General features: G+C 38.7%; 1 protein-coding gene across 7 annotated transcripts in view; it reads left to right on the top strand.

Moving 5' to 3' along the window:
* The window catches only part of LOC134212579 (dual specificity calcium/calmodulin-dependent 3',5'-cyclic nucleotide phosphodiesterase 1-like), a 705,268-nt gene that overhangs the window by 662,607 nt on the left and 18,969 nt on the right, over positions 1-23,692 (top strand). For all 7 annotated transcript variants that reach the window (XM_062690565.1, XM_062690566.1, XM_062690571.1 and 4 more), the window contains one exon: positions 23,096-23,345. In XM_062690565.1, the coding sequence (XP_062546549.1) occupies positions 23,096-23,345 (250 nt within the window). The remainder of the gene's footprint in view (positions 1-23,095; positions 23,346-23,692) is intronic.

The raw sequence follows: 23,692 nt of genomic DNA, 5'->3' as shown, positions 1-23,692 counted from the left end.
TTGAGGCCCTATAACATAAATCGAAACCTCGCCAGCCACAGACGGAAAGCAGAGCATTCGTAGATTGATCAGTCTTCTAAAAGTCGTAGAGGGTTCCCGTGAAAACACTCTGATCTTCGGATCCTAAGCAACGCGACCCAAGGGCGCGGTAAAACCCTTGTAGGGCTCGCGGTGTATCGGATGATTAAATCCATCCTTTCCTCTTCCACAAACGACTACCTCCCAGCTGGCCGCGGCCAGTTGAGAGTTTTTTGCGTGCCAATTCCACTACTTGGATGCGGACAATATTAATATGAGCCAATTTACTCTTATTTGTTATTTATTAGATCTTGCGGATTCCCATGACGAATCTGCCAAAGATCGCTTGAATGTTCACTGTAGTGGGTGACGGGTTAAAGACAAACAAGAACTGAGTTGGAGACATTCTGGCCAAGTATCGTTGGCATTCTGATCACATCTTCTGAGCACTTCGGGTGCTGCATTATGTTTGTTTAGTTCATATTCTGAGCTCTATCTCTGGGGAATTGCGGATTCTCGTACTTTAGTCCTTCGTCATGTAACAATAGTGATCAGTTAAGTCTCCAACACACTTCTTGAGGAAGTGAAGTTTTGATGAATTTTTCGTGAATCACTATCGCGATTCACGAAAAATTCAGCCCACTCGGTAGGGTTGTGTTACAGTTAGTAAGTTAATCATTGTAATTCCTTAAAATATTACCCTATTATAAGTAATCGGCAGTCAGTGTATACAGTGTTTACCTATGAACAAGAAAGGGACATTACGATCAAGACAGCCTGAGCTGTCAAACCGCCTCCGCTCGCCTTGCACTAGCTCACACGGATCAACTTCCGCCTCCGCGAGAAAAGAGACAGCAGCTCGGGTGAGCGGTCGATGTGTTCGGTGGGAGCAAGTCGCTCCTCGGTGCTAAAATCAACGTGTCAAAAGTGGTCTTATCCACGCAGTGGTGGAAGCTGCAGCTCAAACACGATTCGGAGAGGAACGAGCGAGTCCAAATCGGCACAAGGCCAGATTAAATACATCCGGATATCGCGCATGATCGCCCTCCACTCGTTTCACGAAAAGGTAATTACATGGTGCCTATCTTGACCGAATTTGACACTCACGTAACGACGTGTTTCGCAGTTCGAATTAGGTGCGGAGAGTACGATTCGCCAGCAACGAACGACGAGCACACACGCGACGGCCAGTGAGTTGTCCGCCAAAGTGCAAACAGGTAAAAAATCGCTAGAATCCTCCTCTGATCAACTGCTAACGTTGTTGACATCTCATAGAGACCTTGAGCATCAACCGGAACATCTTGCTTCCTACTCAACGAACACAGAGACCAAATATTACGCAGATCACCAACCGCCCGGACAAGCGTATACAGGTATAAAATCGATCTCAATGATGCCCTCTGCTCGATTGATGACGTCACTTTCCAAATTCCAGGTGCCGTGCGCACAGAAGAACCATCGTGCGCACAGAAGTACACAGAAGCTATCGAGAACCACGCAAAAGGCCTTCCACAAGAAGTAAGCCCTCATATTCTGACAACGCTTCAAGATACTAATCCCCGGTGGTAGGGCCTTTGTTTTCTATCCCTATTGGCAGCAATCGACCGAAGGAGGTTCCTTCGTCCATCGGAATTTAGGAGAAAGAGAGTCTTGCAAGGACATTCCGCCTTTCGCGCGCAGTATAATCAGTTTTGAGCCCGCTCGGCGTGGTCGAGCCGAACCGTGCGGATTGGTTTTCGAACTCCGGAGCAGCTGCTAAGGCCGACTCGACCTAAGACCTCAACCTAACGACGAACATCGACCAGCGGCTGCTGGCGCCAATTGCAGTCACGTTGCTGCGGGGCGCACATCACGAGCAAGCGGATTTCGAACGGCGAGCGGTGAGCGAGCGTGTGGTAGACAAGACTGTCACGGGCCCGTGAGTAGAATGCATTTGTTCTTATATGTCGACAATCAAACGCATGATTAGAGAAGGTAGATAAGATTCATGGGTGTAGGAGAAAGGGATGCAAATCAATAAATGATCCGATACTTGTAAAATGTAACATCTGAGTCGCCATTATTTGTTAGATAACACTATCTGTGAAAATACAAATATTTGCATATCTATATTTCCTTTCCACACAGATATTAGCACATTTCATTATAGCAAAAATCTCCGCTTGGAACACCGTTGGATAGTTTCCCATTGCCACTGAGATCGCTATCCCAGGGCCGAAGATTCCTGCACCCGTTTTTGTTCCTATTTTTGAGCCATCTGTGTAGAATTTTATGGAACCGTCTCGAACAGTGGGACCTCCGACATCCCAAACCATACATGATGGTTCATATATGTTGTAAGGAATGTCATAGTTCTCCACAGGTTTCATCCAGTCTCCATTCATATTCATCACTGGCCCATATTGAAAATTTTGTGAAATACTCAAGTGGCCCACTAAATCGCCTGACTTGAGTAACTTCAATCGTTTAAGTTTTTGCATATTCTTTTCCGCTTCTAACTGCACGAATTCATACAATGGTAGCAGATTAAGAATTGCATCTAAAGATTTTGAAGGGGTGCTGCGCATCGCTCCCGTTATAGCAATGGACACTAACCTTTGTAGTTTTGTCAGCTTCTTCTGTGCAGTAGCCTCTTTTGTTTTTGGCCACCAGACAAGAGCAGCATATGTCAGTTTTGGACGAATAATGGAAGAATAGATCCACTTTATCATTTTTGGTCTTAAGCCCCATTTTCTTCCAAATGTTTTAGAGCATATCCAGAAGGCACTAGTTGCCTTTCCGATTGCACACTCAATATGAGCATTCTAGTTCAGTTTAGAATCCAGAATGACTCCCAGGTATTTGACCTGTTCACTAAGCTGAGTTTCTAGTCCTTTAGAGCTTTTAGATCAAGTTTCCTTTTCCTAGTGAATGGTACAATTACAATTTTTGACGGATTAATGCTAAGGCCTTCCTGAATACACCACGATTGGGTAAAATTTAGAGCCCATTGCATTCTTTCAGAAATGATATTGTCGAATTTCCCCCTCACTATGATGACAATATCGTCAGCAAAGCCTACAACCTCGGAACCTTTTTCTTTCAAGCTTCCTAGAAGATCGTCTACAACTAAGGACCACATTAGTGGTGAGAGGACCCCTCCTTGAGGGCAACATTTGGTTGCCCATACTGTAAGAGACGAACTTCCCAGCTCTGAAGAGATTTCTCTTTTTGCAAGCATGCTGTGAATCCATTTGATAATGTTCATGTCGAAGTTTCTTTTCTTCATGGTACGATCCATTGACGAATAAGAAGCGTTATCGAAAGCTCCTTCAATGTCCAAGAAAGAACAAAGTGCTATTTCTTTTTACCGAAAGCGCTTTTCCACTTTAGATACCACTGTATGAAGTGCCGTAATTGTTGACTTACCGGACTGGTAAGCAAACTGGAACTTAGACAGTTGAAGTTTAAGCAGATAATTTGAGTTGATATAATCACTCAACACCTTTTCCATAGTTTTCAACAGAACTGATGAAAGACTAATTGGTCTGAACGATTTAGGATGCGTCTTATCTCGCTTTCCTACTTTTGGTATAAAGATAACTTTTACTTTCCTCCATGAAGATGGAATATAATTGAGTCTTAGACTTGCCTTAAAAATCTCAATTAACGGCGGAATCAGCACTGCTTCGCCGTTTTGAAGCATTGCTGGAATTATTCCGTCCGGTCCTGCAGATTTATAAGGCTCAAAAGATCTCACTGCATTCTCTACCCTGGCTCTTGTAAAGATATCGTTAGCCAAAGCTTGTGTAACATTTTTTGAATCATCAGACATTTTAGTTGGTCTTGCTGAACATCTTTGACTTTCAACCGAACCACTTGTTGTTGGGTCTGCACACATAATCGATCCAGGAAAATGGGTTTCCATAATCAACTTTAATGTTTCACCAGAAGTTTGTGTGGAAAATCCATCCTTTTTTTTCAGATTCCCTAGTTCATTAGTATGATCTTTTGCAAGTGCCCTCTGAAGTCTCGCGACTTCTGGAATATTGCTAATATTTTCACACGTTTGAACCCACGATCTTCTTTTGGACTTTCTTATTTCGTTATTGTACTCAGTAAGTGCACTCCTATACGGAGTCCAATTCGAGGTTCTTTTTGCTTTATTAAAAAGTTTACGAGAAGTCTTCCGCAGTTTTTCCAATTTTGAGTTCCACCACGGAACGTCCCTGCTAGAGGACGACTGTTTAGTAGGACAACTATTGTAGAAAGCATTTAAAATCTTATCATTTACGTTTTGGGAAAAACATTCCAGGTCTTGAACTAAATCAATTTTTCCACTCTTTGTAAATGGGTCTGAATTTAAATGTTGCTTATATTGTTCCCAGTTCGTTTTTCTAGCGTTTCTAAATGAAGTTATGAATGAAGTTATGAAGTATATGAAGTTATTGCCGAATAGTCACAATCAAATTGCTAGAACCATCCCTACAAACATTTTAGTTTTATGCTGATTTTACCGAAGTCATGTAGAGCAAATAATGGTTTTCATGATCGTTATAGAACTGAAAATGTTCCTTGGGATGATTGTCTGACTTGTGCTGCGCAGGTTGTTACTGGGGTTGCTGGGGACATCATGAAGGCCTTGGTTGATTCGGCAAACCATTTGATTCCAGCTCCAGGGCAATTTGGAGATCTTACAATAACTCATATGCCTGGAATTGAAACGCAAGTGAAAGACAAATACCCTGGAAACATAATTGTGCTGATACCACGGCATGGGGCACCATGGAAGCCTTGGTTGATCCAGCAGACCACTTGATTCAAACTCCTGGACAATTTGGAGATCTTAAAACATTTCATATGTTTGGATTTTAGACGCAAGTGAAAGAAAAATACTCGGAGAACATAATTGGGTTGATACCGCAGCTATGGACATCATGGAAGCCTTGGTTGATTCGGCAGACCATTTGATTCAAACTCCAGAACAATTTGGAGATCTTACTACATCTCATATGTCTGAATTTGAGACGCAAGTGAAAGAAAATTATTCGGAGGACATAATTGGGTTGATACCGCCGCTTTGGACATCATGGACGCCTTGGTTGATTCGGCCGACCATTTGATTCAAACTCCAGAACGATTTGGAGATCTTACCACATCTGCTATGTCTGAATTTGAGACGCAAGTGAAAGAAAATTACTCGGAGGACATAATTGGGTTGATGGCTATGGACATCATGAAAGCCTTGGTTGATTCGGCAGACCATTTGATTCAAACTCCAGGACGATTTGGAGATCTTACTATATCTAATGTCTTGATTTGAGACGCAAGTGAAAGAAAATTACTAAGAGGACATAATTGGGTTGATACCGCAGCTATGGACATCATGGAAGTCTTGGTAAATTCGGCAGACCATTTGATTCAAACTCCAGGACGATGTGGAGATCTTACTACATCTTATATGTCTGGATTTGAGACGCAAGTGAAAGACAAATACTAGGAGGACATTATTGGGTTGATACTGCGGCTGGGGACATCATGGAAGCCTCGGTGTATTCGGCAGACCATTTGATTCAAACTCCAGGACGATTTGGGGATCTTACTATATCTCATATGTCTGAATTTGAGACCCAAGTGAAAGACAAATACTCGGAGGACATAATTGGGTTGATACCGCGGCTGGGGACATCATGGAAGCCTTGGTTGATTCGGCAGACCATTTGATTCAAACTCCAGGACGATTTGGAGATCTTACTATATCTCATATGTCTGGATTTGAAACGCAAGTGAAAGTAAAATACTCGGAGGACATAATTGGGTTATTTCCGCAGCTATGGACATCATGGAAGCCTTGGTTGATTCTTCAGAACATTTGATTCAAACTCCAGGAGGATTTGGAGATCTTACTACATCTCATATATCTGGATTTGAGACCTATGTGAAAGACAAATACTCGGAGGCCATAATTGGGATGAATCCGCGGCTGAGGGAATTTTTTGATGGCCAGGAAAGGAACGGCTGCTTAAGGCATATTGAGTTTGGTTTAATAGATCATACAGAGCAGGAACCATTTAATAAAAGAGATAACAGCCCTTCGGTATCGCGGGTAGACCTCAAGACCTATAATCCAGGGAATTCTTGTATGACCTGGAACGGAATTTTGTTCAATATATCAAATTGGGCTTAAACCATTTTTTACAATAGATAACAGCTCTTGTAGACCGTAGGTCCTCGAACGGAACAATTGTTGAAGGCAAATGATGTGTATACAAAGCATCTACTTTGTTCTTTGGGTTTCTAAGAGTGCCTTCTCATAGGCTTACTTTTGGATGTCAATAATGTTTCAAATTCTTTTTACGTCACGTGCCGTAAAAAGGAGGCCGTAAAACGAAGTGACGTAAAAAAAACTGCCGTAAAAAGAGGGTTGAGTGTAGTAAGTAAACGATTGAAAGTGATATCAATAATCATAATTTTGGAATTTGATTTCACTTAATGAACCAAAAAGTTTTTAAACACAACTCAGAGTTGAGTATCGTAATTTTAGGACAAAAAGATTTATGACTACTTAAGGATGAACTTTTCGGAATCCAATGTTGTTCCACCTCGCACTTTCCATACTTTTTATTTTATTTTATTTTGGGAGGAGGGAAAAGCCCTTTTGAGTTGAGCATACAAGAACTCTCTCTCAAATGGGCGCAAAACCTTCTCATCTTTTCTATCAACAGAATACAGTTTCCTAATGACAGAACTTTCTTAAAACTATGTATACAATTGACATTTTTGAAAGCAACAAACCTACACTAATTAACTAATCACAATTCCGCGACAATAAACGTAAAAAATATGTCTTAATACTAACTCTGGTCAAATTAAAATCAAAAACACTGTAACACCGATTAAAAACGCGACACATACTATTAATAGGTGAGTTAAATCCGTAGTTTGTTCTCATGATAGGTAAGCGAAGGAATTCAGCATTTCTCGTAATTCGCCTTCTAATATTGATGCTAAGCTGTCCTAGTATAGCAGCACAGTCGATTCGATGCGTCAGGAGATCAGCGATGAAAGTTGCTTTCGAAGCGTTTCGACGAACGTGAAGAACATCTAAATTTATTAATTTGCATCGATCTTCATATCGAGGGAGGTTTCCTGGATCGCTCCACGGCAAAAATCTAAGCGTAAACCTAATGAACTTTTTTGCACTGTTTTAACTCTTTGAATGGCATTCTGGTGGAATGGAGACCACACAATCGAGCCGTATTCGAGTATAGAACGGACTAAGGAACAGTACAGTGCTCTCAGACAATATACGTCTCTAAATCCTTTAGCCACACGGAAGATGATTCCTAGTTGAGCCGATGCTTTCGATGACACGAATGAAATGTGGTCCTTGAACGTTAATTTCGTATCTAGTAGAATACCCAAGTCTTTAATAACGGACTCTCGCTTCAATATTGAACCTTTCAGGTGATAGTCGTAAAGAACAGGTTGATGCTTGCGTGTAAAAGTTATTACCGAACATTTTGAAGAATTGAGCACCATTCTGTTCGTTTCGCACCAGCCAACAAAAATGTTTAGTTGGTCTTGTAGGTACATTGCATCGGCAGCACATTTTATGGTAAAGTACAATTTAAAATCATCTGCGAATGACAGCTTGCAACAGCTTAGAAGAAAATTTACGTCGTTGAGGTACAGTAGGAATATAAACGGCCCAAGATGACTTCCTTGTGGGACCCCTGATGTGACTTCAAATGTAGACGAGCAGTGATTACCGATTTTTACAGACATACAGCGTTTGGTCAAATATGATTCAATCCACTTGAGAAAATCTCAGTTAAAACCAAGGCGTGTCAGCTTTGCTACTACAATCTGGTGATTGATTTTATCAAAAGCTGCAGAGAAATCAGTATAGATGGCATCTGTTTGATAACCATTTTTCATCTCTCGAACAATCGAGGAAGTATAATATATCAGGTTCGTAACCGTTGATCTGTTGGAAGTAAAACCATGTTGATGCTCAGAAATGTAGCTGCTGCAATTGAATGTCATGTAATCCAGAATTAACTTCTCAAATAGTTTCGATGCCGCGCTTAAAGATGCGATTCACGATAGTTTTAAACTACTCTTCTGTTCCCTTTCTTGAAGATTGGAAAAACATAGGATTCCTTCCACATGTCAGGAATACCATGGCGAAGTGATAGGTTAAATATTGTTACAAGTGGTAATGAGACGGAGGATATACAGTTGCGAAGTACGATTGAAGGAATTCCATCGGGGCCAGGATTCGTTGAGATTTTTAAATTCCTGCCAGTCGATTCAACCTCCTGAATTGTAACCGTTGTTAATCTTCCGAATGCTGGATACTGAAAAATGTTGGAAGCTGCTTGAAGAATGTCATCACTGGATAGGCGTTCATCAGTGAAGACACTACAAAAGTGCGAGCGGAATAATTCTGCGATAGCTTCAACCGTAGAAGCATTCGAAACACTATTGGTCATAGTTGATGGAAGTCCCTTCTCTTTTCGCTGTTCGTTCACATGCCGCCAGAAGTGCTTCGGATTAGACTTCAGCTTATTCTGGATATCTGTTTGGTACGCACAGTAAAGCCGTTTGTTTAGCCGTTTGTATCTGTTGTTGGCTACAGTATAACGTCGTTTGTTGTTGACATTTCTATGCTTAGAAAATACCCGCAGTGCCCGTCGTTTTCTCGATTTTAGTCTTTTCAGCAACGTGTTCGACCATGCAGGATGTTTTGGTCAATCGCATAAAGCAAGATATTGGAATATATTGCCGTGGCGTCATTTACTTCACAAGTTGACAATAAGTTCCTCCAATCGATGCTTTCCAGGAACAGATTCATGGACTGAAAGTTTGCTCGATTGTAGTCATAATAGATTTCTTCTACCGTTGAAATCGAGGTGCGAATTGGAGCATGAATCAAAAGCTGTAGCGGAGGATGATGCCTGCAAAGCTTTACTAATGGCGCTGGGGCTTCCGCAAAATCAACAATATTCAGGAGGTCGTTACTAACAAAGCGAGATCCAGTAACCGACCGTTACTGTTGATAACGTTGTTGATTTGAACCAAACCAGCAATACTGTATGCATCAATCAGTTTGCAACAAATTTCACTAATCGTAGATTGAATAGAGTCAGGATGAGAATAACCGGAACTGTTCCTTTTCCATTGCACAGCAGGGAAGTTAAAGTCCCCTAAAATAATGATGTTGTCGTTGATGTCCATTTGGCTGGCTACCCAGATGAGTGAGTCTAAATGAGCGTTGATCAGCTCAACATCATTGACACGGTCAGGCGGAAAATAAACGATGCATATATATAACGTCCAATTATTAAATGAAATCGTTTGATCGGGTGCAAAAGGAGTGACGTAGAATGATTCTGAATCATTGACAGCAAGCATATTGTTTGCAACTTTTAATGATATGGAGTTTGATTTACTCATTCCAGTACGAGGGTTACGAAGATCAATGCTTTCGTTTGCAGAGGCAGCTCCAACGGAAGGTGAAGTACGATTTGGATTTCCATCGGCGGCAACCACAGCAGCATACGTTCTTCTGGCCGAAGGTTTCGTTTGCTTGTCTTGTGCAGCTGGCGTAGATACATTTATTTGGGAAGCGCTCTGACTATTCCCGCAGTTGTTTTTTGCATTCGTTAGGATATGCACACGTTTATTTCCCCCGACGACAAACTTTTCAGGTAGTAAAGCAAGGGAACTATTTACTTCATCCAGCACCTCGAAAAAAGAAGTGTCTTCGCAGGATCTCGAACGGTTGATAGGGTCATCCACAGCATCATCCAAGTTAAGCTCGTCAATGCTTTGCAAAAAGGTGGTTTGTTGCAGCGAATTGCTAGATAATTTCGATTGTTGCGTTCCATACAGTGATTTGTTAATTCGACGAAGATTTTCACCGTAGTTACCGAGTCGCGTATCCATGGAATCAGTGCGAATCAGCAGTTCGCGCAAAGCTTTCATGATAGTTTTATCACGATCATACACTGCTGGTTCGAAATTCAATCGACATGAATCGCAGAACCAAAATAGGCCTACTTTCGCTGACCAAGAGGAAAACTGCGATTTGGACATCCCGATGCAAATGAAATGGAAAATCCTCCCACATGTTCCGCTGCAGTTAATTGCTCTTGCTGAATCCAAGGGATTCGAACATACATGGCATGATTCCATTTTCCGCCTTTGAGTATGCAACCCAATCTGATTACAACTTGCTTGCAACTTTCAATATGCAGTCGTTTGTGGCTTGGTTTCAATTTTTCCTGGCAGATGGCGTTTCCGAAAAATAACGAACAAATGGAGGGGTAACAGCACGTAAACAAATTCTCGACGAGGAAAGTTCAATCACTAAAACATAAATCGCACTGTGACCGTACACACTAGTTAGCTACACTATAACAAAGCGACATATAATAAGCGGCCGAATCACAAGAAAAGGATAATTAATATCCACGATTAAACGACAAAATCACATTAAGGGACGAGCGCCAAAGAAACAACTAACAGCCACCAACTTACAGGGCTGTACTTAAGCAACAAACAGCTTAATGAGATGTAGAAATGCTTAATTAAAAAGATGACAGTTCGTTGCTTCTTTGTTGAGATGCGAGGGAGGGGGGAAGACGGCTTTGGCAGGTTTTGTTCTATTATTGTCAGGGGGGTTTTTGTTGACCAAATTTTATGAAATTTGGCCACAATATTCTTTGATATACAAAGAATGTGTAGGTCAAATTTGAGCATAGTCAGTCATAAAAAAACCCTGCCAATAATAGAACAAAACCTGCCAAAGCCGTCATTCCCCTATTTAAAATGATTTTTTTAATGTACATTGAATATTTATATTACTTAATATAGTACCAGATATCAATAAATACCCGTGAAGGATCTAATAATAAGAAACTAGAAAGTTGAAGACCCATTTTTCACAAAAATCACAAAATTGCGCGAACGCCAGAGTAGAAGTAACCAAAACTGTGAACATCATGACTGGTAGATAAAAAAAATGATATCGATGGATGATACAACTTTGATTCAGCGTTGATAAATTCACCCCATTAACCAACCAGTAAATAAATTTGATTTCGATTACTAGATCTCCAACCCTTTATTGATTTAAAAGTTTGGCAAGTAAGAAATATGCAAAACATGTACAGCTAAGATCTAACATAGAGCGGACATATGATTCGATGCAGTGCCTCTAAGATGATAACATTTTAGCACGTGTCAATTGCCTGAGAATAGTGAGAAAAATATCGTTACTGGGCTTCTCAGTACCGTAGTACCGGTACTACAAAAAAGGGTCGGTACTAAGAATGCTAGCAAGATTGTATCATAAAGTCGTTTCAACACGCAAAATGGTTAAATGTTCCACGCAAAAAACATGTGCAGAATCTCAGTTTTTATACCATTCTGATTATTATTTCAATACTTTGTTCCCGTATCTCACTGATATTAGGTCTGGTTTTGTTAATGACAAGGCGCAAGGTCCGAAAAACGTCGGCAGCGTTTCTGCATCGCGCTGAAAGCCATTTTAGCCGGCGGCGGCGGCGATGACGTGAATCGGCTAGGCGATTTTTTTGCGAATATTTTGAATTTCACTGGAAAATACATTTTTCACAGCAAATACTTATAAGTTTCCACGGGAAATTCTTTGAAATTTCCACAAGAAATGGGAGTTCCAAACGAAAATTATTCAGAACATCCAAATGAAAATGTTGGAATTGCTAAAGGGATTTTTTTTTCGGAATTTCTATGGAGGATTCTTCAGAATTTCCATAGGAAATTTTTCGCAATTTTTACGTGAAATATTTTAGAATTTCCAAGAAGTTTCCGAAGGATATTTTTCGGATTTCCCGCAAAAAATCTGAGGAATAGCCAAGAAAAAACCTACGGAAATTCCACAGGAAATTCTTCGGAATTACCTCCGGAAGTTGATCAAAATGTGGATTTCAACAAGAAATTCTTTGGATTTCAATTATTTAGGATTTCCAAGGAAAATTCTTCAGAAGTTCCAGGTGTAATTCTTTGGAATTTGCTCGAGAATTTCTTTTTAAGCTTCTATGTGAAATTCTTCGGAATTTCCATGGGTTTTTCCCGGAATTTTCTCCCATATTCTTCAGAATTTCAACGTGAATATTTTAAATTTCAAGGAAAACTTTTTGGGCGTTTGACTGAAAGTCTTTCAGCGGAAAGCTATTTGACTGAATGCCAGTTGGCCAAATAACACATTTAGCCGAAAGTCATGTAGGCGAATTACATTTGGCCGAACTAAACGTTTGTAAGAAATGGTTAGAAAGCGTCATAAAGCAATTTGGCCGAAAAACCGTTTGCCCTAAAAAGTGGCCAAAAATATCGTTTGGCCGAAAAATTCTTTAAGAAGTTCTTTTAGAAATACCTCCGAATATGTTTTCCAAAATTTCTTCCAATTCCAAAAGTTTAGAACAAAATTCTAAGAACTTTCTTAGGAATTTCCGAACGAATTATTAAAATAATTCAAGAAGGAATTCCTGGATGAATTCGCAAAGAAAATCCTGAAGAAATTTCCGGCATTCTTCAATTTCTCCAAAAATTACTTTGAACATTCTTCCAAGAATTCAATCAATTCATACCCTTCAGAGTTCCTTTTGAAAACTCTATTTCACTCAAATATTGTTGCAGTATTTGCTTTGGAAATATCTTCAGATATTCCTTCAGGAAAACCTTCGGAAATTATTTCAGAGATCTTAGAGGAAATTCTTCCAGGTATTCCTTTGCAAACTTCATTGGTACGGAAATTCCTTTACGAATTTCATCAGAAGCTATTGTATTCTTAACAATCATAAAATTTATGAGATCTCCTGCTGCAATTTTAGAAAACAAAATCCCTAAGAAATTGTGTATGGTTTAAATAAAGGAATTTTCGAAAAATACCGAAATAAAATCTGAAGAAATAACCGAAGATTTTTTCTTCCGAATTTTTAAAATAACTCCTGAAGACATTTTCTTGAAGAGTTCCCGTTAAGTACTAAATATTATCAGTGGAATTACCGAATAAGTTCTGATTAAAATTTGTGAAAAAAAATCTCTAGAAGTTCTAACGAAAATACGTAAAGAAATTCTTTTGGACGTTGTCCATAATTTAATATTAAAATCCGCGAAAACTAGTTTCTTTTTAATCAATTTTGGCGTAGGGTAAGGTGGAGCAAGATTGATGACGGGATAAGATGGGTCAGTGCCGTTTTTGAGCATCGTATACATTTTAATAGGGGAAGAGGTTTGGTTTTACGCATCATTCGGTTATGGGCACCCCTACTTATCTTTTTACAGATAACAGATACTGTCATTCTGACAAACGTCATTCATTTGCTATACTGCCGCTAACCGCAAGTCGAGCACATCTGTATATGGGGCTCCATATACAGATGTGCTCGACTTGCGGTTAGCGGCAGTATAGTAACATGATGTTTTGTGCTCAATATTAAACCAAATAGATATCTCTACTTTGAATTACGAACAAATGACTTTTTTACAACAACGAACTTTTTTTTTTACCTTTTCCAACGTGTCATAAATTAAAGTGATTAGATTGAAAAAATGAGTTCCAATGCTTATTTATACAGTAGAATCTATTTTGAGGATCAATAACGATTGCTATCAAAATTTGAGAGCGATTTTTTTTCTTCACATTCCAAAAAGGCTGCGAAATTTGGCTGTGGGCACCCTTATTGATCCGGTTGTGGGCTCCCTCATTTTATTGACAAACCAATCAATGTTGCTGTAGTTGTCCCTTAACTTATTTTAAATGGCGTTTTTTATAACTATTTAGACACAAGTGTTTATTGTAATTGTAGTAATTGTGCAGTTTTCATAACTATTCGGACATAATTGATAGAAATAATGAGTTTAATTTATATTTTTCATTTATTGGGTATGTCTAGTTATTGCAGACATACTTTTTGAAATTAAGCGTTGACCAATTTTCTTGCAACAAGTTGCATTCGACGGAAAGTCCTGTCCTATTGCTTTCTGTTGAAAATTGGTCAATTCTGACTATGGGATCGAAATATATAACCAAAATATATATATTTTTTATAATGAACGAAAAGGTACCATTACCACTAGGGTGATTAATCTGGTTGTTTTTAATGCAATAAACGTAAATCAATGGAAAAAATTAAATCCATTTATCTAAAGTGCAATTTTAATTATTTCTTATGTGATTGTTTTCAATATCCTCCCTAATGCACAAGAAAGGCATCATAAACAAATTATTCCTTTTCTTCAAATTTAGGTGGTTTTGATTCCTTTTTCTTTATTTTCTGCCGAGTTTTCAAGGGTGCCTACAACCGAACCACAAAATTGAAATGTCAAAAAATGTCAAATTTGCGAAATTGTCAAAAAAAAATCCAAAATTGTCGAAATCAATATAATTTCTTAGCTAATAGTAGGGTTATTTGTGTAGCTTTCCATTGGTATACAAATGTCGGCATAAGGTCAACTAGGGCCAAAGTTATAGACTTAAGACAAAAGGGTGCCCACAACCGAACCTGATCCCCTCATATTTTTGTAAGAATAATAATTTGGTTCTACTTTATTGTCACTCGATTGGAAGGTAAAATTTCATTTTAGAAACGAATGGTAAGGTGATATATTTTTCAGCTATGTTTCTTATGCAAAACACACTTCCTACAAAACGTGTAATCTCGTCGAACAATGTGAAATTCAGCACATACTGAACGACATTGTTCGTAGTTTCTGCAGTCTACACGATATTCCGAACAGACTGATCATATTGCAATTCTTTATTGTGCTTAGAGCTTAATTTTTGTCTTCAAAGCTTTTGACAGTGATTGTCTTAAATGTTGTTGCGAAAATTGTTGTTTATTATTACGTTTTAATCCAACATATCTCGTTTTTTCGTTTGCCTATGCTTACTAAGTCATTACAGCAGAGAAACCACTGTTGTTTGCACAGCCGATAATGCATATCTCTCCGCTCCAAAATTATCCAAATTGTCCGAAAAAACGCAAATCTAACAGTAGTTTCTGTCGTTCGCCACATCATTTCGTCGACATTTCCTCAAGCTTTGTTGGATAGGATTTTCGAACCTCTCGGGAGAATCGGACAAGGTTTAGAAGTGCTTTACAGAATCTGCACCTTTTGGTTTTTAAACAAATTTCACATTCTAGCCATTCTTTTCGGGAATAATGCAGTTCCGTATATTATTTCAAGGGTAACAGAGAATTCATTTCAAATTTCTAATTACTTCTACTCCGAAAGTTGTTTTTTCTACGTCTGGCATATCTTTACGTTGAACATTGATTTTCTGTAACATGATACCTATGATTGATACGTCAACTATACCATTATGTGTAGTACTTCACATTTTTTTTTATTGTTGAATATGTCGCTAATGTCGATAGATTCAAAGTAAAAGTATTGAGGTTTTGCATTGAAATGTATGAAATGTTTTAAGTAATATGGGCATTGGCATTATTTATGCTTCTCGCGGTTTTGTTTTTGCAGTCGCGAATTTCATTTTATTAGTCGCGGATTTAAATTTGCTCAGTTTACTAACTGTCTGGCAGTGATGTTATGGAAGAAAGCTGCCTATTTTACATAATTTTACAGTCAGGTTTAATCCGGGAGTTAGAAAGTGTTAGCTCTACTGCAGCTCCAGTGACCCTTTTCAGACTGCCTGGTATTTCATGACCAGTCCGAGGTCACTTTTGCTCACAATAAGCCTCGCCTGTTATGCTACTATTATCAAAAGGATAATGGATTAAAAAACAAACTTCCGGATTTGAATTCCAGCGCGTATTTAGTTTGTTTTATAAATTGAAATTGTAGCACAAATATAATGAAATAATCTCACCAAATTGATCCAATTATGCGTAATAGAACTAAGCCACAGCAAAACCCTTCCTTACTTACTTACTTTTCTTTTACTTTACTTTTCAACGACTGGCGTTGGGGAACTTGAATCAGTGGCCATTCACATCACAAGCGTATCTATCTTGGTAACTTACTTTTTTAACAATATAGAACAACAATTTAGCCTACTAAACAAAAATTGACGGGAGCAAAAATTAATGACTTCTTTTCTCTAGTGCGGCACACTTCGATCATCCAATTACGACCGAACTGGTAGTTTGACCAAAAAAAGTTATTTGCCCCAACAGATGATTTAAGCATTAAGCATAAGCATTAGAGTGGGGCGTCATGGTCATTTTTTCAAATCAATGGTTTTTCGAAGCCATTCTGGGTCCTGAACAACTGTGCAGAATTTGGGACCGATTGGTTGCTTCCTCGCTTTCCGCATCGCGTTTGAAGTTTGTATGGAAATTATTATGGGAGAACGTATATTTTTACATTTCTACTGCTGGAGGTTTCAGTTCATCGTAAACCAAGTGGTACATTACGTTAAAGTATAACCCAAAGGATGCCGAAAAACTTTGCTGAAGAAGGCACGTTGCTGGAACGTCCACGAAAAAAGTTATAACGCTTCGAAGATTGAGTGTTCAAACCATATGCAAAAAATCGTTTATTCTGCCAGCACTGCCGAACTACGTAGACCAATAATTTAACTGAGTGTTATTTCAAAATAATTGATCTTATAGGGCTGTAGAGCTAATGGCAGCTATCCGGAATCATTTTACAAAGAAAAAAATCCGACAAGAAGGAAGATGGGTTTTGCCATTTGATATTCATAGGTCGTCCGGTAGTGCTGGCAGAAACATTGATTTCTTGCATATGGTTTGAACAATCAATTTTCGAAACATAATAACATTTTTTGTAGATCTTCCAGCTACGTACCTTCTTCGGCAAAGTCTGTCGGCATCTTCCAGACTATACGCTAACGTATTGGGTCACGTGATTGATGATAAATTGAAGCCGCGAATAGCAAACATGTAAAAATGTACGTTTTCCCATACTAATCTCCATGTAAATTTAAAACGCGATGCGGCATGTGAGGTCGCAACCAATCGAGCCCATATTTTGCACAGTTGATTGGGGTACCAAAACGATTCAGAAAAACCTTGATCTCACTTGATTGGACGAAGTTTGCGTTTTTCCATACAACTGCGCCCCACTATAATAAGCATAAGCATTGAGCAATTCGCACAAATTCGTTGTTGGTACAAGCTTGGACTATTGTATGAGAGTAGCAACACTTTCATCCGTTACCACAGATATTGATTTGGGACTAATCATTATCTCTTAGATGGAAACAATGCACTCTCCAATAGTCCAGATCTGCCCTGGCCACGTCCTGGCGAATGCTGGGGAAGGGGAAGGATGCTTTAGTCGGACACCTACTTAAGAAAGATGCAGAGAACTCTACGACCTCTCATAGGTGCCAGGGGAGGTTTTTTTTGGAATTGTTAGTGTGGAAGGCTATAACAATAGGAATCGTGTTGGTAGAACGTGAAACACAGAAATAACTTTGATAGAAATACAAAGTAGGAAAGGGACGAGCCTGGAATTGAACCCACGACCTCCTGCTTATAAGGCAGAAGCGGTAGCCACTAGACACCGAGCTCGTCTTATTTGCCCCAACAGATGATTTGGACGAAAATGCAATTTGACAGACCACAGACCGAAATTTGCCGAATAGGTCGTCACACAGCCGAAAATGTAATTTGTGGATAGTATGGCCGAAATTGTGGACTCGCACGACCAAATAGCTTTTTCTAGGCAAAATAACCTATTCGGTCAAACTTTTTTTTTTTTTTGGCTAATGTCGAATGTTTTGTTCTGTCAAATGTCATATTTAGCCAAACAACTTCATATTGAGTAACGGTGATTAAACCTTCCTTAGCCGTGCGGTAAGATGCACGGCTACAAAGCAAGACCATACTGAAGGTGGCTGGGTTCGATTCCCGGTGCCGGTCTAGGAAATTTTAAGGTTGGAAATTTTCTCGACTTCCATGGGCATAAAAATATCATCATGCTAGCCTCATGAATCATGATATACGAATGCAAAAATGGTAACTTGACTTAGAAACCTCACAGTTAATAACTGTGGAAGTGCCGAATGAACACTAAACTGCGAGGCGGCAATGTCCCACTGGGTGATGGAATGCCAATAAGAAGAAGAAGAAAAAAATTAAACCAATTAAATTAAACTTTATGCCAAATGACTTTTTCCAAAACATTTCAAACGATTCAAACGAGAGATTCTTTGGATTTCATGTGGAAATCCAAGGAAAATTGTAATTTCCATACGAATTTTTGAAGGAATTTAGAGTTTCCAAGTAGTTGTTCGATACTCTTTTTTACTCTTTTTTTCGGAATGTGCCCCCAAATTCTTCAGAATTTTCACGAAAATTTACTCGGGATTTTTATGACATCTTTCATTGAAAGGTTTTTTTGCCTTTCTCGTATACAAAGTATACGTAAAGGCTATATGTTCGCTCCAAAAACAAACTTTTTATAGGAGGCTCGGCGACCAACAGTGTTATATACCGATCGACTCAGCTCGACGAATCGAGGTGATGTCTGTGTGTGTGTATGTGTGTGTATGTGCGCAAAAAGTCTAGCCCACTTTTCAGGCACTTACCCTTAACCGATTTGCTCGCAACAAGTTGCATTCGACGCAGAATCCTGTCTCATTATTTCCTATTGAAAATTGGCCAGATCGGACTATGGGCTCATAAGTTATGGTCAAAATACAATTTTTCATTTGCACGAGAAAGGCACCATCACCGCTAGGTGGATTAATCAGGGTTTTAGTTTATACGAAAAGCTTTTCAAGTTTTCCACGGTAAATTGTATGGAATTTATCCAAAAAAAATATTGGCATTTTCACGAAAAAAAATTTTGAGTTTCACCGCGATGTTTTGGAGACATCAATTGGGAGATTTTACGGAAATTCAACAAAAAAATCCACACACACACAAATCGGGGGACTTCTATAAATTTGAATCGGTGTGGAAAATTAAAGAATTGCGGTGTGACATATTGTGAAAATGTCGATGATCATCAGGTGTCTACTCATCTGTGAAAAACACCCTGATTTTTCCAGGTGTTATAATTTCAGGTAAAACAAACGCGCCATATATGGCTTCACAAAACAATGTTGTAAATTAGTTAAGAAATTCCAGGAATTCTCTGCAAGTTCACCCAGAAATTGCTTCAGCCATCAATTCAAATTCTTCAGGTACTTAGGAAATTCCAGAATTTTGAAAATTTCTCCAAAATTCCATCGGAAAATCCCGATTTTAGAATTGCTTAGAACTTCTTCCAGGATTTAATTTGAAAATTTCTTTGCTAAATATAGAAAACATCTCAATGAATTGTTTGGAAATTCCTTTAGGAGATGCATTTGTCGATTCCTTTACGATTTTTTTTAATTTCTCTAGGTGTTTGTACGAAACTAAAATGTCTTTGTAGAAAATTCCCTTGAAATACCTTTTATAAAATACTTTGCAGATTTCACCAGAAATTCTTCTTGACGCTTTATTTTTAGAATTTCTTTGGAAACTTGGTTACAGAATTCTATCGAAAATTTCTTTTGAATTTTTTATTTCATAGCTGTTTTTAAGGAAATATGTTTGGGAATTTTTCAGGAAATCCTTCAGAACTTCTTACGATAACTCCTTCAGGAAATGCGTTGATTCAATAATATAAGATTGCTTGTCCATGACGTTAGGTATAAGGTTACCTTTCTTTAGGGTATGACGTGGGTTGCTCTTTGGGGGGCAATTTATACTTTTCAACATCCTTTTATTTTATGTCAACCTGATGCCATCTCCATATATTCAATTTTTCTTTTCCACTTCTAACACGATATTTATTACGATTAATCAATCTAATCCTCAATCTGAATAGGCTATTAAGCTTATTGAAGCATATTTTGGCAGAAGTCCTTCGGAAAATGCTTTTTCGATATTTTTTTTTTCGAAATTTTTAGGAACTCATATTCAGAAGTATCTTAAGAAAACCCTAGAGGAGTTTTTCCGGATATTTTGCTTCTAAGAATTCTTTCAGAAATACTTCGAGAATACCCTTAGAAACCCCTTTGAAAAATCCATTCGGGAATCCTTCGGCTATTCTTTTTTCTCTAGAATTCCTTTAGCAAAAATCCTTCACAAACTGTCACTCCACACTTTTTTTTGAAAATCCTTCAAATTCCCTTTCTTGGAATTTCTTTTAAAGGAATTTTATTTCGATTTTTATCTTCGAAATTCTTCCAGAAAATAATTTTAGAAAATTGGTAATCATTCTTATGCGGGACACTCTCTTTAGTGATTTCTTTGAATAATTCATTGAAAATTGATCCTGAAATTCCTTCGGAATTTCCTCCAGGAATTGCTTTGAAAAATCCTAACTAATTTAGGGGCATATTTGTAATATATTCCTCAAAAAATTCCGGGTGGAATACTCAAAATAATTTACAAAGCAATCCTTGTTCCCTAAATTGATACTTCCCTGAATAAATTCCTAGATTTCACCAAGAATAGCTTCTGGAAATTCTCAAGTAATTCTTTTGAAGATGGCAAAACGTTTTATGTGAACAAACAACGATCCATTAATGTTCACTACATTTTTTAATAGATTTGATTGGTAGGGGAATGATTTGCCTGGTAGGTTTTGTTTTATTATTGTCATGGGTTTTTATATGACTGATTATGCTCAAATTTGGCCTAAACATTTCTTTGCTTATCAAAGAATATTGTGGGCCAAAATTTCATAAAACTTGGTCGACAAAAACCCCCTGACAATAATAGAACAAACCAGCCAAAGTCGTCTTTGCCTCTATATGAATTAAAGTATTTGTAATGATTTTTTCATCTTTTGAGAGAGAATTTCACTCATGAATACTCGGGTATTGAAATTTCCCTGATTATCAGGAATTCCTTGACAATTCCAGGTTTTTTTCCAGGTGGGGAGAAATTTGATAATTCCAGGTTTTCCAGGTTTTCCAGGTAGTAGACACCCTGTGTATGATGCTAAAACTGTCGGCGGTGGAGGCGTGGCGTATCGGTGCACACCTCTAGTAGGTAGATATTCCAAACAATGGGGAGTACAATGGGGCCTGCTTCACTGCAGCTCTCTATCTACTGCCACATTATATTCCTTGGCCAAACTAGAATAAAAAAAATAAACGATGATTGAAAATGAAATCTGAAAAGAGCAAAGCACCCGTGCTTTGACACAACTTTTAACGAACAGCAAATCCGCGTCGAACCGGAAGTTATTACGCGGTTCAATTGATATAGAATGGTGCGGTTCAATGCATCCACCGCTCTCGTCATGAGCCACCGACTGAGTTTGTGATGTTTGGTCGGTCCCGTTTGTTGTCTGCATGGATGCAGTATGCAACCCACGCGACAGATAACGAACTTTTTTCCTATCTTTCTCCCCTTATATATACAGCTAGTGTGCATGTATAGAACTAAATTGGAAGTTTGAATATTGTATTGAAACTGCCCGAATGAATTTATGAACCGAAAGTTTAATTTTACTGTCGAAATGGCAAAGTAAAAAGCAAAATCACTCCCATCAATTGTTATGTACCTTACACCGCACACCGCATAAAATAAAGGGCAAAGTGATGCTACCAATCTACCATTGAAACAAACACCAAACAACTATAAACTCCATTGAACTTTAGCTGTGCGAAAACGTAGAGCTGATTTGTTAGAAAAGTTCATACAATTAGTGTGAGTACATTCTTCTGTAGGTTAGTCAATTCCAGTAATGATTAAGTTATGTGGTGACAAAAAGTTGGAACCGTGCTCAGATAGTGGCTCTGCCCTGTCCGAGGTTTACACCACAAAACCGAGAGGATGACATCAAGAGTCAGGAAGTTTGTTGATTACCTAATCGAAGATATAGTTTTCAAGTTTGGTTCACGCGCAGGGTGAAAATGGTCAGTGGACGGTTGAATTCCATATACCAGATTAAAGTGCCATGATAAGTTCGTTATTGATCAACAATTAAGAATAAACAATTATTTTTTTCAAACATGCCTTATTCCATTTGACGATGTTGGGCTCGAGTTAATTGGATAAGAACGACGCGTTAGTTTATCAGTTTACCTGTGAAAGATATTGTGGCTTTGGCACACATTCGGTTTCGTTATAAAAAGCATTTATCGACATGAACAGCGTTGAAATAACATTGGCACATACGTACATGTACATTGACTACATCATTAAACTCTTAATGGGTCATGATTAGAACTGCTTGAATAAAATTTTTCACCTCTAGAAATTCAATTTAGGTTTCACAGCAAAAGGGTAAAAAGGTAATCAGAAAGAAAAAATCATCGTGGATGCCCATTTGAGTCTATAATGTGATTATCAATCAAACACGATAAGTATTTTCACCGGCAGTAGAAGAGAGCAAACGTAGAGCTAACGTAGAACAAAAGTAAGAGCACTAATGCTTCCGTAGTATTCGAATCAAATTGCACTTTGACACGCTAGGCAATACATAACTCTCTACATTGTCACAATTTATCTATCCTTTTTATTGCTCGTTACCATCGCTATTTAAAACCGATCTTCCACCGACCTCCTTCTACTCCGATAAACACCCTCTCACTTCTTTTACGATATCACTTAGTGAATTAACTGCAAACTATAAATAAAAACGCTTTCCACTAGATTAAATGCAACTAAAACCGCTTCCGCGCTAGTTTCCAGTCAATCTGGTGCAACTGACTACGCAAAAACAAGAACTTTGTTCATTGGAAAATGAACTAACTTCAAGCGTGGATAGTTATTACTGACCAATGCATTCAGCGAGTAGCGAGTAGTTTGAATGCAACTTTTATTTCATCCCTGGAAATCCCCAATTAAAAAACAACACACTTCCACTTCGAAGGAGTTACCGACCTCACTTTGGCTTTTGTTTTGTATTCCAACTTATATCCAACAAGTTATTATCACGACCGTTCCAATTAATTTCAGTTTGAATCCTTACTCCTGCATCCCCGTTTTAGCCGCATCTTAGCGACGCAGGCCACGTTTACTAATTGAAACTTTTCTTCATCTCTTCTCTTTCCCCGTCCATCCGATCCGATCTGAATCGATGTTTTTCCGGTTTACTCATCGCTGCCGGACGCCTCACCGAACAGACGCCTAGCTGACGAGGACGATGAACTGTCGGAGGTGCAACCGGATGCCGTACCGCCGGAGGTGCGGGAATGGTTGGCGTCGACTTTCACCCGCCAGCTCGCAACCACCCGGAAACGGTCGGACGAGAAGCCCAAGTTCCGCTCGGTGGCCCACGCCATCCGGGCGGGCATATTCGTCGATCGGATCTACCGACGCATCTCCAGTACGGCGCTGATGCAGTTCCCGCCGGAAGTGGTGAAGGTGCTGAAGGTGAGTTTCACGGAAGTATGCTTCTTATGTGTCTCTACTGTTCGTTTCACACGATGATAGGCAACAGTTCTCGGCCTTGATAATATGATTTTCGCTTTTTTATTGATCACATCGAGTAAGCTGAAGTAAGTTTTTGACGTAGGACTACGTCTTTGTTTTCGATAGGGATATGGGGGTACATTTCGATTTCACAATTAAAAAAAATGAGAAAGTCACGAAAAAATGATAGGCTTTTGTGGCTAAATAAATCTATTATTTTTCAGCGGATTTTCATGATTTTGTTATCAATCGATTGCAAATTTATCTATGATTAAGAAACACCAATAAAATAAAAAAAAATCCTCTTA

Source organism: Armigeres subalbatus, chromosome 2 (genome assembly GCF_024139115.2).
Source record: "Armigeres subalbatus isolate Guangzhou_Male chromosome 2, GZ_Asu_2, whole genome shotgun sequence".
NCBI classification, from domain to species: domain Eukaryota; kingdom Metazoa; phylum Arthropoda; class Insecta; order Diptera; family Culicidae; genus Armigeres; species Armigeres subalbatus.
This window is presented reverse-complemented; position numbering and strand designations above follow the sequence as displayed.